General features: G+C 32.3%; 1 protein-coding gene across 1 annotated transcript in view; it reads right to left on the reverse strand.

Moving 5' to 3' along the window:
• The window catches only part of LOC128557158 (uncharacterized), a 252569-nt gene that overhangs the window by 132398 nt on the left and 100303 nt on the right, over positions 1 to 19868 (reverse strand). The window contains exons 2-3 of the mRNA XM_053544035.1: positions 6569 to 6718; positions 5950 to 6141 (exon numbers count right to left, since the gene is read on the reverse strand). Coding sequence (XP_053400010.1) covers positions 5950 to 6141; positions 6569 to 6718 — 342 coding nt within the window. The remainder of the gene's footprint in view (positions 1 to 5949; positions 6142 to 6568; positions 6719 to 19868) is intronic.

The following is a 19868-nucleotide window of genomic DNA, read 5'->3' on the forward strand; positions in this document are numbered from 1 at the left end:
AATGCATTTTATTGTTATGCTATCATTTTGCAGAGGGGAAAATCATATATTTGGGGATTATGGATTTAGTTTTGTCTGTCCGTGCGTCGGTCTACATTTTTTTATACATATTTCTTAACGTTTGTTGTCTTACATCATTACACGTGATTGAAATGTTTTTTAACTTTACAAGTCATGCATTTGGGACAAAGTAGTCAAGTTAAGCTAGTGTGATCGCCTAGTTCACCGTCCAACTTAATTAAACAGTTTCGATTTGAACACTCCACAGATAACAATAACGACCAAATTGTATTGCGATGGTCAGAAACTTTGTCTTACAAAATGACGGACGACATAGATAATAGGTTTGAAAAATGTTAAGTATCATTTCTATTATATATTATCTCCTAGATATCACTGTTCCTACATTCATGAAAAAGATGTTCTGCCTCAGTTTCATGTAGAAGTGTAAATAATTTTTTCTACGATTTAATTTTTGTCCTACCGTTTAACGTTAGATGACAAAGTATCAAACTTGAGCTAGAACTGATAAAGGCAAACATTAGGACTGTGTTTCATATCAGTCATGTAAACGATTTAGTCTTTAGGGTGTTTACAAGACGTTTTTATTATTTGGCTAAGTGACCGAGAATTTCTCTCCTTTTGAAAGTTAACCTACATTTCATAAAGGCAAATATTCTGACCCATTTTCATAAGATCCAGCAGTGAATAGTGTTAAGAAAGTAATAATTTGTATGATACAGCCTCGTGATCCCGTTTCGATCATAAAAGTGTAATCCCAAAACTATGTCTAAATTTTATAAACTTAAGTCAAATATTCTAACCAGGTTTTATAAAGATGGAAAGTAAATCATGGCCCCAGTGTGTTAACGATAATTTTCCACGACATTAATTTTTGACCCTAGATAAACTAGTTTCAAACTTTTCAAACTTGATTAAGATTTAATAAATACAAATATTCTGACCAGGAATTATCCAGTAAAAATGGAGTCGAAATTGTTAACAAGTTTTTTTTCATGATTTGACCTAGTCAAATAACGACCAAAATAAACCCGAAATTTTCTCAAAATCAAACAAACAAAAATAAAAACAAACATTTTGACAAAGTTTCATTGCTATTGCACTAAAATTGCAACCTCGAGGGTGTTAATCGTAAAATTGTAAACGACGGACGACACAGTGCTTCCACAATAGTATATACTTGAATCTTAGGTGCGCAACTCCTTATGTTGAATAACATTCCAATATAATTTCATGCCGGTCTTTCAATAATTTTTGCGACGATCGTTCAATACTTTTAGATAGGTTATTTAAAATTTCCTCTGACGGACAGACGGACGGGCAAACAAATTTACATCCCCTACCGGGTAGTAGTCGCATGATAATCTAGACATATCAACGTACGCGCATTTTCCCATCGCACGTAATATGATAATGTTGAGATGGCCCCCGTGAAAATCTATCGGCTTAGGTGCTCACACTCCACTTCGTCCTAATTCGCCAATGTCTATTATGCTGCCAAGTTTGGTTAAGTGAATTCCATGTAATTCGGCGGAAATTGTTTTCAATGGTCTAACGTTGACCTATGTCCTATTGACCGTAAAAGCTATAGGGGCCATCTTCTTGCTAACGAGTTCGAATTTTCTGGGTCATCTCAAGTGTTGGGGCGTTAAAGCGTTCGCTCTACAGACCGACCAACAGACAGACGTGACCGACAGGTAAAAAGCAATATACCCCGCTTCTTTGAGGAAAGGCATAATAAGGTTGACCCTAAAAACAAAAAAAAAATAAAAAAAAAAAAAAAAAAAAAAACAAAGACAGCTTTTTTCAGAAATAGTGTTAGGGGGAGAAATACGTAGATGAATTGCAGAAGGTAGTAGGTTCCATAAAAAAGGTTCCAAATATAACGAAAAAATATAACAGAATCAAGCAAGAAAAAGATGAGACAATCAATAATACAGCGATTGTAATAAAACAAACAGACTAACGGCATTACAAGAAGGTTACCAATGTCGGACCTTAGTATGCCTTTAGGAAAATCGGTGTGAGGTACGAAATTACTTAAATTTATAAGATGAATGTCATGGTTTCGCGTCCTCAAAACTATAGTTTACATTTCAGTTCCTGTGTTTTAATGATACTGATCCTAGATTAGTGGAGAATGTTATAAATGCAGTTATGCACTACAATGAGTTTTGTTACAAGCAGAATTGTGAAATGGCAGTACAAACAGATACAAGTATAAACAGAATCATTTTAGAAACATATATGCTCTATTGATAAGATTTTATATACTGGAATTAAATATTAGATTAAATCAGCTGTAACAGATTGTACAAGACATTTAGGTAAATCTTGGGGGTTTTGTTCAATATTTCAAACAGAAGAAATTGTTACGGAAGTTCCAGAATCATAACAATCGCTTTCAGACCAGAAGATGTAAATCATGTCCGTATCTTTACAAACCTGTCAAGTTGATTTGCAAGGATTAACATTGTATCAAAAGAAATAAATGCCGATGTTTTTCAACAGTATTTAAGTCATTAAAAGGCAGGCAGTTAGTCGGACCATTTATAAGTAATGTGACACCTTATTTGTTGAAATCATAAATAATGGTAACAATTACCAGAGTGTTTAACCTCTACAATATATATGCGGCCAACATGGGCGTACCATGTAAGGCTTAAAGCAATGGTTGTTTTTATATAATCCCAACAGTTGTTCAGTTTGTTTTGACATATGCCATAAAACTATATCAGGTATGCCATTTTTCTCTTTTAGTTTGTATGGAATTATGTAGTTAAAATATCAAACTGATTTAAGAGCAGTATTCAAATATTGTTTCGTCATTATTATCCTTTACGAATATGGTTTTTATAAAATATTTTATATTTGACAAACTTATTACAGTTTTGTTTAGAGCATTTGAAGTGAAATTAATTTCATTTTCAGTTAAACCCGTTCATGTCATTTTCTAAGAACGAAACCTTTACAACGAGATATAGTTACTATTGCAAAAATATTGATTTTTTTTTTCAAAAATGATACACTATTTAGGTATTTATAACTTTATATTATTAAGTTTTAACATAATAGACAAATTTTCACTATTGAAACATCAACGCTGCTTTATTTTCAGTTAAACCCATTCATGTCATTTTCTAAGAACGACACCTTTACAACGAGATATAGTTACTATTGCAACAATATTGATTTTTTTCAAAAGTGATACACTATTTAGGTATTTATAACTTTATATTATTCAATTCTAGCATAATAGACAAAATTTCACTATTGAAACATGAACGCTATATCAAACAACAAGACTTTTTGATTTAAAAAAAAATATATTGTTTCATACTATCGGAGTATTGTAAAGTAGTTTGACATTGATTTAAATAAGTTACTCGGACAAAGTTTCACATAACGGGATACTGGGATGTCCTATAAAGTCAAATGAATGTGATTGGACTTCCGTCTACTGGATAAATGACCTGCAGATTGGTCCCTAATGCCGCTTAATGCCTGATAATGAGAAGACTATATTAGGCAATGATAATCTATTTATACACTGACATTAAAAACACATCATTTTCTGGTACAAAATTAATTCGGAAAATGGGATGTAAACACAATTATTACTATATGTAAATAGAAAATAAAATAGAAAAACGTGGCTGCTTTAATACTAAAATATTATCATGGTTATGAAATATCGACAAAAAGCTTTGCCCGACCCATCAAGGACATTATATCGAGTGTCTGTTGTATTTAAGGTAGTTCTGCACGTTTGTTTAACTGGAAGAAATAACATAACTTCTAATATCCGGATAACGTACCAAAAAAGCCTGTATTCGGCATATAGAAACGAAAATCATTTCGTGTATTAATGGCAACCCATGAGGCAACTATACAATTTAAGTTAAAGATAAATTAATTCATTCCAATTTATGTCTTAAAATCAGCTTGAAATGTGCGGATCTTTTTTTTATCAAGGACAAGTATCTTAACATGAAGCAAAATGACCTAAACATATATCTTTTACAATATTATAGACAAGAATACCAGACTGTCACAAAATTAGCCAGTCATCGAACTTGGCCTAATCCAAGGATCATAATTCAAGTTTGTCAGCAAGTTTGGTGGATGTAAACTGTTTGACTTAAAGGGCGGAGAGGGCTAAATTAGCAGTTTTTCGAGTCATTCAAGGGGGCCCATAATCCAAGCGTGTTGGGGCGATTTAGCAGGTTTGGTCGAGATATTATACCCACAAAAGTTGTCAGCAAGTTTTGTGACGATCGGGATGAAAACTAAATTCCCAGTTTTTCGAGTAATCCAAGGGCCATAAGGGCTGAGATATTAAGCCTTTAATCATTGTCAGCAAGTTTGGTGAAGATCGGATGAAATTTTTTTGAATTAGAGAGCGGACAAGGCTGAATTCGAAATAATTATGACAGATTACATAAACTACATAAGAATAAGTTATCGCGGCTATAATTCGGCTTTTTACTGTTTGGGTAAACATTGTGTATGTTTCTCTGTTTGGCAACTAGTGAATGTTCTTATCAACTTTTAAATACCTATATATATATATCGTATATAAAGCAGTATCGAAACTAATCTTATTGGGTTAGTGGACTTGCTGTGGCATGTGCGTGTTCGTTTGTACTGCTAGGCGCTTTGCCGTAATTGGTCTGGTATATTGTGGTGGTGATTTAGTTCGTATTAATTAATTCTCTCTGCTATATAATAATTTATAATGCGAACTTGTATCCTAGCGGATCTCACGTATGGGAAAGTCAACTGTTCTGAATATAATTATATCCCTTAACGCAAATTAATATATATATTCCATGTATCCTAGAGATCCAGTTAACTTTCAGAGAGAGAAAATATAGCTTCTCTGGTCCCAATCAGTTATAAAGACTAAAATGTCACTACTGATTTGTGAGACATGAAAACAGAGATTTGAGTATATATATGCAAATTTTGAACCAGTACGAATGTGTAGTACAATTCGGGCTCGTATATAAAGCAGTATCGAAACTAATCTTATTGGGTTAGTGGACTTGCTGTGGCATGTGCGTGTTCGTTTGTACTGTTAGGCGCTTTGCCGTAATTGGTCTGGTATATTGTGGTGGTGATTTAGTTCGTATTAATTAATTCTCTCTACTATATATATATATATATATATATATATGCTAATTGTTCAAATAAAACTTACTGTTTGATCTACGCTTTACGTAACCATGTTATTTCTACAATTATATTCAAATATTCCTCATTGCTACATGTGTCATTATTATATAATACACATCATTTGAAAGAACGAAAACGGTTGTTCAGCGACCTTTTCAATGTTATCTTTGTTTTGAATATAGAATTTACGTATGACATTAACAAACCCTATCCTTGCCTGAAAAACCATGGTTTATTTACTGATGTGATGTCTTAGCAGAACTCATTTCCGTATATAAAACATTTTATCACACGTTTGACGGCGTGGGAATGAAGCAAACTTGATAATACACTAGTGCAATAAAGCTTTGACGTTGACGTAGTGTTAAGTATATGAGACGCTGGTCGAATTTACTTGGTCTATAATAGATCAAGAAAGAAGAAATGCTGATGTTTCATAAGAAAAAGCTTACATGTGATAAAAATATTATTACATTTGCACATTTCCACGTTGAATTTAGTAAGGTCGTTGAATAAAATTGATAACATGGTCGGCAGAGCCTCGCGTGTTAGTAATTTACTAAACTCGTTTAATAACTTCAGCGTGAAAATACACTTTATCCTCTATGTAAAACTTGAAAGTAAATAATGTATAGAGAGTTTATATAGCCTAGAATGGCACATAAAAACTATATAGAATCTATATCCATGTACGGATTTTTAAAATCACACAACTTGTTACTTGTCACAAAGTTACATATAAAGTGTTACCGAATAGTGAAGTAAACTTTGGTTTGAAAATTGCTCCTTAGTTTCTTCCAGTAATTCCTCTATTTCATCACAGCTATATCCTTTGCTTCTCTCAATTTCTAAGTCGGTCTCTAATTCAAAAGATTTTAGAAACCAAGCTTTTTTTACCAAAGTTTTGTTAGCCGTTCCGAATACAATGGTTTGGCCACGCATCTATAAGAAAATATATTGTACAATAAATATGATCTTTCTTCTGCACAATACAGAATAGTTTGACCTTTCATGCGTCTTTTCTATGAATAATACAACTGTATCTGTTTAAACAAAGCTTATCGACCAAATTGTTACAAATCCATTGGCGTACAACTTTTACAATTATACTTTATCTGAACTGTCTTGTGACATTATGATGTCAGAACGCTTTACATGTGCGACAGTTTAATTAGATCAAAGATATGTCGTGATTTCTTTTCAACTTTAAATTATTTCAATATTCTCAATCAAAGTCAAGTTTGATATGTTCCACTACACCGATAAGAATATGAAAAGGAAATTACAAAACAATACAAAAATTAACAAATATTTTTGTCACATATGAAGACAGGTTAAAGCTTGTAGAAAATGCTTTATCTATACAAACGTCATCAATTCTTTGTATGGCGTCTCTGCAAGATGGAATGTCATCATATTGCTTCAGAAGGTTTATCAAAGTTGTGAAATTTGCATCAGCATCAGGTGTTTGTACCCGATTATTTGGGGAGTGGAACAATCTGTTTCTGCACTCAATCACCTGAAAAGAAGGTTAATTTTGCTCATTGAAATAATTTTGTTACAAAGTAAGGAAATAATACATAGTATATAGTTTTGTACGTCCAACATATTTTGTATGACATAGTTTACAAATTAGTTATTTTGTATCAATGAAGAGCTATTTTAGGACGTTTTGTATAAAAAATCAAAACACATCAATATGAAATATTCCATTAGTTGTTTTCAGACCTTAATGACAAATTTTAATCTGAAATAGAATCTTACAGCACGCATGTGATATAGTGTGTACATGTAACAAAACAGAATGTGAATTTCGATAGTAAACTAGGCCGTAGCAGTAAACCTTTGAATCAGATTTAAGTCAATTGCCCGTAAAACAAAGTGTTATTCATGCAGTGTTGCTCTTTAGTTCGTTCTTCAGGAAATACATGTTGTAATAGCATACTTATAATATTAACTTGATTATTTCTGCTGGGACGGTTCCTTTATTATTAGATTTGGAGATTTATCACCCATTGGATATGGCGCCTGCTTTTTGGCTTAGAGCTACGGTCTCCAACCATATATTATATTCGGTTATTTTGTGTCCCCGCATGCAATTTAGTGTAAAAGAAGAAGCCGGGAAACAAAATGAAAACAAGGAGGAAATATAATGGCACCATTAATTGGTCATCGCAACCAATGGACGCTTTACTTTCAACTAGTCATTTCATGAGGACATCCCTATTCTGTGGCCATATGGCAAATTTGCGGCCAGTCTGTCTGTGTATCTATGATAAAATTGTATCCATACCACCTATTGTTTTATACTGCTTCACAATAAAACACCATATTGTCATATATCTTTTAGATAGTATTATTATTACATGGAACTATTTCTCGTTTAATTGTCAAAGGTTACTAATATATCGTTGTTTAACTGTAAATTGTTCAGTCCCTATTTCATGCCTTGTGACTCAGTTACATAACGTTAACGGTTAAGGCTTATTTTATCTATCACTTGAATTAATTATTTATGCGAGTCTATTATTAATTCAATATAAGGGTGTTTTATTAACAATAACATTTTAAGAACAGGTAAATAATTTACATGCGATAAAATTGTACATTCATTAATGATTTATATGTTACATCACATATTGCAAACGCTGAGGAATGCTGTTCTTATGTTGTAAACAATCCCATAAATGTGTAAACTACATTTCAAGCACCGGATTTTGAGTACTAGGACACAATTGCCTTCGTTGTACTTTATATCCTCAACTAGCTAAGCCATTCTTTTTTAGAAGGAAGTCTTATTAAGTTTGTCTTGAAGTGTTTGTGAGATGCAGACATTTAAAAGTAATATTTTGATACTTGTAACAGGGAATTATCTGAAGTCAGAATATGGTTTTTAAATAAGAAAACGGGTGTTTTCATATATGCCTTTTTTCTTTGACGTCATGTATATATTTTATCTACAGTTGTCGTCGGATGACTCGCTTCCGAGGTCGACATTCACAGAAAACTCAATCTACGCTACAAAAGCCTGTATCCCTTTGTTGAATGGTGACTTATCTCAGCTTTATGATATTTGAAACTTTCAAACGTCACCAATTGATCCCTCCTTATTCTTACAATATATTGTATGAAAAAGTTTGTAATTTTACACCAATTTTATGATCTTATAGAAAATCCTTCAAATCCTTTGGCGCAAATGTAGAACATCCAATACTGACTTCTCACTTTGACAGCTAAAATGAGTCAAGTTGGTCTAAATCTTAATCAGTAGTTCTGCCTTTAAAGGGAGTTTCATGATTATCTCACGCTAAAATGCATGTACCATCACGTTAAATTGTGCAGTGTGGCGTATGCATATTTAATTTTCAATGAAGTCTCAAAACAAAATTAAAATAATACATAGAGTATATTACACGGGTGTCTTTTCATATTGAATTTATTAAACGAGTTGAATAAAATAATAAAATGCGAGTTTAATAAATGCAATGTGGAAAGACACTAATGTAATACTAGTATTCTTTTTATCCTTTTAAATTTTTTCTAGATGAAACATCAAAATTTCTTCTATCTTTACCTATTATAGACCAAGTAAATTCACCCAACGCCTCCAAGAAATAAATGACGTCAACGTCAATGTCAATGCTTTATTACACTAGTGTATTATCAAACTTATGTATTACATACATTATTCTATTTATCAGACTAGGAAGCGGGTTCTTATTGAAAGAAATTTTCCAAGTAAATACATATATGATATACTGTAACTCTTTTTGAGTATTTTTCTTTAAAATTGCCTGTTTCCATCGCATCCTGAAGCTGGAATACTCAGTTTAATAAAACACTTGCATTGATATTTTTCTGTGAATAAACTTAAATCAAAACATGCAACTATGAAGTTTATTTGAAGTTTAATACACAATTCAATCACAAACATTATATTGAAATCAAATGGACCTTTATAAACTTCGAATATGTAAAGTGGCACGAGAATAAAAAGAACCGCGTATAAACATCAAGTCTGCAATGTTACTTCTTGAATGTTTCCAATTCGGAAATAATTAATGCAACACTGAAATTATAGATCATGTGAAAAACGTTTTTCTTCCTTTTTTTCTCCATATTATTAGTGTACGTAATTCCGTGCCGAAACATTTCTCACTGGAAAATATTAAGTGTTCAGTCTCAAATGCGTGAAAAGATTGACGTTAGTAATGAAGTCCAACGATGACAATCCAACAAGCAGTTTTTTTAGCATTACAACAACCTGCATTCTGAATAGAATATTCATTTCCCATGATCCATGAAAATTGTTACATCATTAGAATGACATGTTAAACAGCACCTATGGAATTCCTCAACGTTTTATTTATTTGACCGATGTTACTGCTGTCTTGGCATTCATCTTAATGGTGGTCTGTATAGTATGACCACGAGTCCTTTATTTCATCCTCTAGAAACTGTCCTTGAACAATACCGAAGGCCTCATTTTCCTGAAAAGACAAAATAGAATAATGTTTAATTCATTTCTGAAGAACGAACTAAGTGTATAAATGCGAATCATTTCGACTACCTACTTGTTAAATTGCACCGTTCCTTTATAAATGCACATAAGCACCGAATATATATATATGATTATACATCATTGAATATCGACATATATATCATTGAACCAAACCATTGCCGGGCTTTTAGAGCCGCATACAACCCTGCTGGAGTAGTTATTGTTGCTATAGCAACAAAACTGCCAGCATATAATTATTCTGCATATTCTCCATATTGCCTTTTTCAACTATAGAATCAAATAAAAGGACCTCCGTCTTATTCCATGTACTTTAGCGATAAAATGTTTCAAACGTTACACCTGTGTACCAAAATCGGTCAAGCCTTTCATGAGTTATCATCCGGAAACCACAAAAACCAACGGACGGACCGACCGACAAGCTCACTCCTATATACCCCCCCCCCCCCCCCCACCCCAACCTCCACAAACTTCGTTTTGTGGGGGTAAAAAAATATTTAGCAGATAGGATAATTCGCCCATGAGTCGGATAGTTTAACTCTTTGGGTTTCTCACAATGTCGTCGCCGTCATGTGTTAAATATTATGGTAAGCGCGTTTCGATGTTTCTTGCATACCAGACGGGGATTTTCGGTATTTTTACCGGTGCTGGAAAAATCCATCTTACACCCCGGGGTGTAAGATGACTCTCGTGCTGTAAATGACGTATTACGAACTACAATATATGTAGAAGATTTATGTAGTAATTTAAATTTTATTTAAAAAACGGAATAAAAATGCAGTACCTTGACAGTTCCTATTGGTTCCTGATAGTATATTTCTCGATTCAAATCAAGTTATTTTATCGAAACTTCATAACGTTACGCTGCAACTGATAAAACAAAACCGGAACTTAACGTTGTTATTTGTTTTGATTTGTTTACGGACGTTGGTTTCCCGCGCTTTATTTAAATACACTGCTATAAGAAATAGTTCTAAAAAGAAAGCCGTTCGATTGATTTTATTTTTATTACTATTTCTTGAAATCGGTATCCAAGAAAAAGATTCTGTCACTGGTTATAGGTGCAGATGGAAATATCCGGCTCTCGGGTAGCTGTTTAGGCGGTAACTCGGCAGGGAGCCTCGTTACCGCCTAAACAGTTACCCTCGAGGCCGGATATTCCGATCTGCACCTACAACCAGTGAAACAATCTTATAATCTTTAACCAATCGTATCAAAGTACTAGAAATATCAACACACTCGTTTTTGCCCTTAAGTCGGACACATTCGCCCTTGAGTCGTACATGTCAGATCCGCTTACTTTATTGTCAAGTCATACACGCTACTTAAGTTATATATTAGGGGTTTTTATGTACAAAATACATTACCTTCAGAAATAAGCTGGAAAGACCTTTATTTATTATTATCAACCCTGATCTACATTTAAAATGTGTTCGAACACTTCAGTTGAAAACAAATGATAATATGATAATAATTATAGCACATTGCTCGTTAACTGAAATTTAACTAGAGCTATCTCTGAAGTGATAAATGTACCCCCACCTTCCGACCCCACCCCGCACTGACACAGTACATTGCAATTTGACGCACACAACAGACCTCTGACTCTGCAGAAATTTTTTCTGAAAGAACCTCAGATTCAGCATTCACAAGAAAGATAATTCATTTGTGTCAAGGGGATGAGGAGAGTTGGTGCGCACAAGATTGCATAATTATGCAAACTCAATGAACCGGTATATAGTATAGTAACAAAAAACCAAAGTCCCATAACTCTGCAGTTTTTTTTCCCTGAAAGAACCTGACATGCACCATGCACAGCTACTGTTGTTCTGTTGTTAGTTAACTTGTTACTGATCATTTGTGTGAAGTTTCAATAAATTCTGTCAAGGGGATGAGGAGAGTTGTTGCGCACAAGATTGTGTCTACGGACAGACGGACAACCTAAAACCAGTATACACCCCTTACAACTTTGTTGTCGGTGGGTGGAGGTGGGGGGGGGGGCGGGGGGGGGGGGTGCGGGTTCAACTAAGCCAGTAATTTTCCGATATAGGCCATGAGCTAGACAAAAAATTGGTACCATTTTTCTGGCAAATTCTCTATGTCACTTTTTGAAAGATACATATGTGCACTTCTAAAAAAATTCAGGGGGGCCTGTCAACGGCACAGCTTAAGGTCTGAAATCAAGCGATTTCAAAATGGCTTCCAAAATGGCCACCATTTATTTGAAAATGTCAATTATTCTTATATTCAACCTTCCTACAATGTCTTAATGTCTAAAGACATATTCTTGATAGTTTTTAGCACTTACAGATGTGTTACATATATTATTTCAAAGAAAACAACATTTTGACTTTAAAAAAATGAATATTTGTGGCAATAAATTAATACAACAACAACAACAACATAATTTTTCATCAAAATAGTATATTTTTACATTTTAGATATGCTGATAATGGGACTTACCTTGATATTTCAAATGAATATGTCAATTAGGATTATATCTGGAGAAAAATACCACTTATTTCAGCTGATGAGTTCTTAGTTTTAGTGAATCATGCAAAATAAATGTGGGTGGGGTAATCACATTTAAACACTACTTTTACTGATAGTATGTATTATTCAGGTGTATGCGTATGGCTAACATCTTATTTCTGTTTTATTAGATTGATTAAGACACTAAATAAGAAAAATTGATTTTTGAAATATGTAGATGAAGTGTAAAAAGACTGAAACGGAAAGTGTAACAGTCTTCGGAAAATCACTATTATCCGGATTCCCATGATTGATTGAGACCTGTTCTTAAACAAGTCACTTTATTACAGTAAACATTTTATACTCAGTTGTACTAGCATCTAACGCAATGTCTTTTCTCATCTATTTAAGACTTTATGTAGTGAATATTAGTGAAAAAAGGTCAATAAATACCAGACTTTACAGGATAAAAGGTACAAAATGTATATCATAATTCATTACAACTGCATTTCATGAAAAACTGTATTTGCAATTGTTGAGAAAAAAAAGATTGGAATCTTGTGGAAAAATATTTTTTTTTTCAAATCCACCACTAGTTCTAGAAAATGGAGGCCAGTCTGCAAAAATTATGCAATTATGTATTGAACAAAGTAACAATTATTCATTTTTTGAAAGTAACTCATTACTACATATATTCTAAACAATTTAATATCAAGATGATAATTTAATTTACTATAATGTCTTCAAACACAACAAAATAAAATAGTAAATATAATGAGTAAATTCAGAATGTTTCCCTAAAGCAATCTTGAAATTAACTTAAAACTCACATGTTCATGTGGATATACAATTTCCATATAATACATTCAAATTTAAAAAAATGTAGGGTAATGAAGGAATATATCTTTAATTGAATTGTAATTCATCAAACATTTAGACGAAAAATTATGAAACACTCCAAAATTCTATTTAAACGTATTTTCCTAATGATATTTTAATTTTCTTATAACGCCTTTGGTATCATTCCAAATGTCCATACCAGATCACAAGTAACCCTCTTTAACAGTCCAACATCCATGCTATTTCTTCATTATGTTTCTTTAACTTTAAACATCTGTAACTTACTCTATCTCAAATGTTTTTTCATATACAGAGTCCCCATACCCTTTTGTTGCCCTATATCCCAAATTGTTTATTGTTGTATTGTTTTTGCATTTCTCACACTATCTTATATCAAATATTGTTTCTTGTAAGTATTTCTAATACCCCACCTACACTTCTACCTCCTTTTTCCAATGGCTTATTTCGTCATTTTGCTTCTTAGTACTTCAACCCTGCATTACACTCAGTTTGATCAAGTCTTCGAGAGGTAATGAAACTTATAACACCCCTCAAGCCCGCTGGCTTAACCAGAATTCTATTACAGCAAAACTAAATAAACTTCATGATCACATTCGTAAATGTGTCCAAGACATTTATGCAGAAAATCACCCTTGCAATTGATGAAATATGACTTTATACATAAATTCATATTTCCACACCAACAATGAACTTTCGTATGGACAAAGAGAGTGAAATTAATGTTTTGTTTCGTTAGGTGTCGAGACACACTGACAGAATTTAGGTTATATGGCGACTTTTCCAGCTTTTGATGGTAAAGGAAGGCATGTATTGGTTGTCATATTGGTAGAATGACCAACCTTATGTAAACCAGCTGAATACTTCTTCACATAAATAAAACATACAAAGCGAACCCAGATCAGTGAGGGGCAAGTGATTCCAGTCAGTGACCTTGAACACTCCACCACTAAACAAATAAAGATTTCCGTTTAACAGTAACTGTTATCATTTTTCATAAGATCTAAGACCTATTCAGTTAAACATTTGAGTTATATGTATTTATTATTCAGATCTTCATATATAACAAAAAGAGATAAATTTTTAAACAAAAATATGTTAGCTTTCTTTGTCCCCGTCGCAATTTTCTAAAGTGTATGTTTGTTGGGGGCGGGGGTTGAGGCCACTTAGAGTTGCCCTTGTCCATCTGTCTGTTCGAATTTATGTTATACATAATATCTTAAAAAGTATTTGACACCGAGTCTTCAAATCTCACAAGTTATCATTCAATGGTGAAGTTGTGCACCTGAATATTCAGTTGGGATTTCACACAACCAAACCAGAGTTGTGACCCTTTACTTGGTTAAAATATGCATTGAAGGGGACTTTAAGTTTGTGTTGCATGAAAATGTAACTTAGAAAAAATTGAAGTATGGTCCTTTACTTAGTAGAAAATAGTCGGCCGTATATCTATTTGAATTTGTGCCGTGTATAACATATTTGACCCAGAGTTATCAAACCTCACAGAACTGTCATTCAGCATGTAAAATTGTGCAATTGGTGTTTTAACTGGGATTTCACACAGCCAGACCAGAGTTATGGCTCTTTACTTGGTCAAAAATATGCAAAGAAAGGGCCTAAGCATTAAATTTTGTGCCGCATGTATCCTAGAAAGTATTGGACCACGGATTATGTAAGATTATAGGAATGTTATCTAGTGTATAACGTTGTACATCTAGAGTTTTGTTTGAGATTTCACTCAGCCAGAACAGAGTTATGGCCCTTAGCTTAGAAAAAGTAAGCATAAAAGTTGGAGTCACATGAATCTTAAAACGTATTTGAATGAAGGTCACGAAACATAAGGGCAATATTATTCAGCATGTGAAGTTGTTTACCTCAGGGTTTGTTTGGGATTTTCGATGGTCAGACCAGTGTTATGGACCTTGATTTAGTCAAAAATATATAGAAAGATCAGACAAGTTTGTACTGAATGTATCTCAATTAGTATTTGACTTAGAGGATTGTTATATAGGATCTGAAGTTGTGCACCTTGTGAACTGTTTTGGATTTCACTTGGTCAGTCCAGGGTTATGGTCCTTGATTTAGTCAAAATATATATAAAGATCATACTAGTTTGTATTAAATGTATCTCAATAAGTAATTTTGACTTAGATGATTGTTATATAGGATCTGAAGTTGTGCACCTTGTGAACTGTTTGCGATTTCACTCGGCCAGACCAGAGTTATGATCCTTGACTTAGTGAAAGATTCACATAAAGTGCTTATACGTTTGTATTGCGTATATCTGAAAAAGGCATGAAATCATACAAGAATATTATTCAGCATGTGAATTTATGCATCTGGATTTAGTTTTTGATTTCACTCTGCAAGACCAGAGTTATGGCCCTTGGGTTAATCAAAATAATGCAATAAGTGCATTAAAGTTAATGTCACGTGTATCTTAAAATGTTTAACCTAGAGACTTGAAATGTTAGAGGATTGTTATACATCATGTGAAATTGCACTCCTGTTTGCAATTTCACTCAGCAAGATCAGAGTTATGGTCCTTGACTTGGTGAAACAATACATAAAGTGCTTTAACGTCTTTGTTGCATATATCTGAAAAAAACAAATCGTCTAGAATCTCGAAACCATGTGCAGTGGAAGAAAGTGAAATCACCAGTGTCCTGTGGACACACAGCTAGTTTATAAATATTCAAAAACCATATGTATTTTGGCAACATCTCTTACAACAAGAATACATGTGGGGGAAAAGCATGTTATTACTGAAACTAACATAGCTTGGGTTCAGTGTTCATTTTTTAACTTTAAGGTAATCTTATAGATTTATATTTGATGAGATATATGTCAAGCACTCTCTTCTGTAAATAAATGATTTTCTGATTCTGTTTGAAAGAAAACATTTTTGATATTACACTTCGACAATTAATAACAGTTGTTAAGTTTTAATTGTTTAAAATAGATGGACAATGCATATATTGCCTATTGGTTACGTATTGTAAAAGAAGGTACGCTTTTGGATTTGTTATTATGGATATTTACATATACTTATAAATGTTCTTTTTCTACTCAAATCGGAAATTGGAAAAGGAAAGAAAATATTTTTGTTACTATTAAGTAGGATACGTATTAATCATATGCGAAATGTTTATTTCTTATAACAAATAAATGTCATGTAAATCATAATAATGAAGGATAATAAAAGCAGTTCTTTTACAATACAATTCCATTAATGCCAAAAGATTAGACGTATTTATGTTAAGTAAGCAGTTCATATACATCTTTGAATTTTGAACGAAAACAGTTCTGGGCAATGTATAATTTTGTGCAATAGTAATGTAAAATACCAAAAATGTAACACATTCAGCTCAGTTACCATAATTCACTTCATGTTAACGCATTGCTTCTATTAATTGCTGTGTACAAATCATTACAAAACAGGTTTGATCTATAAATGTTAATTTTGAATCTTTAAATGCTTGTTGCATATAAATTTGTACTTGATAAGGTTAATGTGAAACAAATTTTCAATAAAAAATTACTGATTATTATATTGTGTTTATTGTTCATATCATTTTGTAACAAAGTATGAAGATGATGTTTCATTGTGATAATTAAATTCATAGAAGGATAAAAACTACTTCAAAAGTTCTAAAATTTCATTTTAATAGAATTGGCAAGATTACATAGAAATGTGACATTTGATATTTTGGTAACGTATTTTATATAAGTTACACTGAAGAATCCATTACTCTAGGGTATAATATATTTTGAAAATATGTTTTTTATATACAAAGTATAAAAATACTTCAGGGAACTATAAAATCACACCACTTACTGTTATGAAGAAATATTGTTAAAATGAATATGCAGTAATATCTTTATTTCTTTAATAAATAATTGTCACGTAAATTATATTAATAAAAAGGTATTAAGTATTTGTTTACTCATGCAATTTTGTTGATGGGGTGTGATGAAGTGAATTATTATAAAATAAACAATTTAAGTACACCTGAAAATGAAAACATTGCTTTGAACATAAACTTCAAAGGCAATTTCCATTCTATAAGTAACATTATATGTTTAGTCACGTAAATTATAAAAAATGTGTAACATCTTGGCTCAACTTGACATTTTTTCTTCGCAAGAGCTTTCTGCATCTAAGTAAGTGATATATGATAATATATATACCTAATCTTTACAAAATTATATAGAATTTTTGTGTCCGAAATATGATAGATATTTTTCTCAATATTTTAACAAAATTTTGGTTGTCATAGAAATACATAAAACTCGGTCACTAAGCTGTGCCATAGAGAGGCCCCCCCCCCAACTTTTTCAAAGACTACAGACATATATCTGTCCAAAAAACACTAAATCTTTTTGCCAGTCTGATTGGTACCAATTTCTTAAATTTGGGGTCTTGGCTCACGGCCTAATATGTTTCATATTATTTACTCAGTTGGGATAGGATCACCGTTAAGTATAGGTTAATTAGTCAGCATTTATCAAATTAAATTGGTCTGGCGCGGTGGTATCCATATCAGCTATCGTTTTCAACTTAGTTCAGTGTTTGAAATTATTTTTGTTTACAAATTTAAGCTCCTCCTACAGTATGTGACTTAGTGGGTAAGTAAACGACTGGAAGTAAATGTTGACTTACCAAAATAAATTTCCCCATAATTTGAAAAATACTGCAATGCCATTGGACATAAATAATTTCAAACACTAAGTTTGATTTTAAGTTCTGATGTTTTAAAGCTTCGGCTTTTGAATGTCCTCAACCAGTTCAGTTGTGTCTCCCGAACGTCACGTAATTTGAAAATAAAAATAAAATAAAAAGATGCTTTTGCTGGATCCAACATATGGTGTCAGCATTGATGAAAACATTTTATGAGCAAGAAAAATGTTCATATTATTGTACTCAAACAACTAAGCTCTTCCTGAACAAAATAATTATATCATGATATATGTTCTGTTCTGTTCTATAAATATAAGTATTATACAATTTATTTCCAATATTACATATACATTCCAATATGCTTGTTTCTGTTAAAACACACGTACGCTAGAATGACGTCACGTTAAAGTGCGGTGACGTCATGTTTTTTTTTTGTTTTTTTTTGCGACCATATTTTATCTATTGTTTTAGATTAAGGGCAGATTAGATAGATAGATAACTTTATTTTATGTTTTCCAGTGAAATATAGAGTTTTCTCAGTGAAATAAAAGTGATAATCCACAGTTTTGAAACAGCAGATTATCATTTTTATTTTTCACTGTTTTTGCCGAACTAGTTCCGGTCCTCCGTCGCGACTGAAGTCAAATTGTATACCGAGCGTTACGAATACCGGGGACTATAATGACGATGACGTCGTTAAAATGACGTCATTTGTATTATGATTTTTGTTGATCTTTCCCGCTATTTTTGACATTTTATAAATTACGCAATAAAAGTAGAGTTTTACACATGAAATAAACAGAAAATTTGTATGTGTTAGTGAAATATCAATTTTATTTCACTCGTGAGCACCAAAAAAGTCATTTTCACTCGTGGCTAGGCCACTCGTGAAAATATCAGTTTTTGATGCTCACTTGTGAAATAAAATTGATATTTCACTGAAACAAACAAATATCCTCTATTTATTACTTTCATATAGGCTACAAAAACCCATGATGACATATAATTTACATAATACAAGATATAGCAAAACAGTGGTGAACATCACACTATGCGAATTTTTTTTAATTGGAATTTAAAAAATTCTGTTCCGGAGAAGGTCGGAAATAGCTATGAGAAAAATTCTGTCCTCTTACCTTTTTACTACTGAAAATAATGCAAAATAAAAACCAACAACAACATTTACTGTAAATTGTTAAACAATTTGGGACTCTGATCTTCAGTATAAAAAAAAGATACTCTTAGATATTTCTGACATATTCAAAATACCGACTGTGTAAAGAGTGCAGAATCGAAATAGTTTATAGCAAACCATGTCTTAACACTATCTATACACTCGGGCGGTAATACGTCGTACAAATAATTTCACTCGGGCTGCGCCTTCGTAAAGTTATGACGCCCGACGTATAACCGCCCATATAGCATAAATAGTGTTAAAACACTTTTTTTGCTATAAATTATTTCTTAAACTCATACATCTAAACAATCATACAGTCAATTTATGATTGCACATTTATACAAAATTACACATATCAGAATTAATTAAATGTTTCTTCGACAAACGCGTCTCAAATTATAGTTCTAAGTCTTAAATAGTCATTATATACACACATTACAAGTATATTCACGATAATTAAGACGTGCGAAAAAGGAAAGTCTGTCCTTTAAAATATTATACATGCTCCAGATTTGGATTATATATAAGATAATACAATTATCATTATTACTGTTCACCGAATTAATCAACATTCATGCTCATATGGAAACAAGTAACATTAATTCAACAAAATCCTTGTTATTACAATTAATGAATTGCAAAAAAACATTTGTAGCAAGAGAAAATTCTTTAAAACACGCTTAACCGTAGACATATTATGAAGCTTTATGTAAAAAAGAAGTTAATTCCATATATGTGCGCAGCTTTGTAACTAAATGTTTGTTTCAGGTAGTTCGTTTTAGGTTTAACAGTAGAAAGATCCTTGTGTTCGGATGAACACAGACTCACTGTAATGATCATTATGAGCAAACTGTAGTAAATCTGAAATGTATATAGGACAATCCCTTTTTTACATTTGTACACTAGTAATGAAATATGATATTTGCACCTGTTTTCAAAAGATTTGAATTTCTTAGAAGGTG

The sequence above is a fragment of the Mercenaria mercenaria genome, chromosome 5, assembly GCF_021730395.1.
Source record: "Mercenaria mercenaria strain notata chromosome 5, MADL_Memer_1, whole genome shotgun sequence".
In the NCBI taxonomy this organism is placed as follows: Eukaryota; Metazoa; Mollusca; class Bivalvia; order Venerida; family Veneridae; genus Mercenaria; species Mercenaria mercenaria.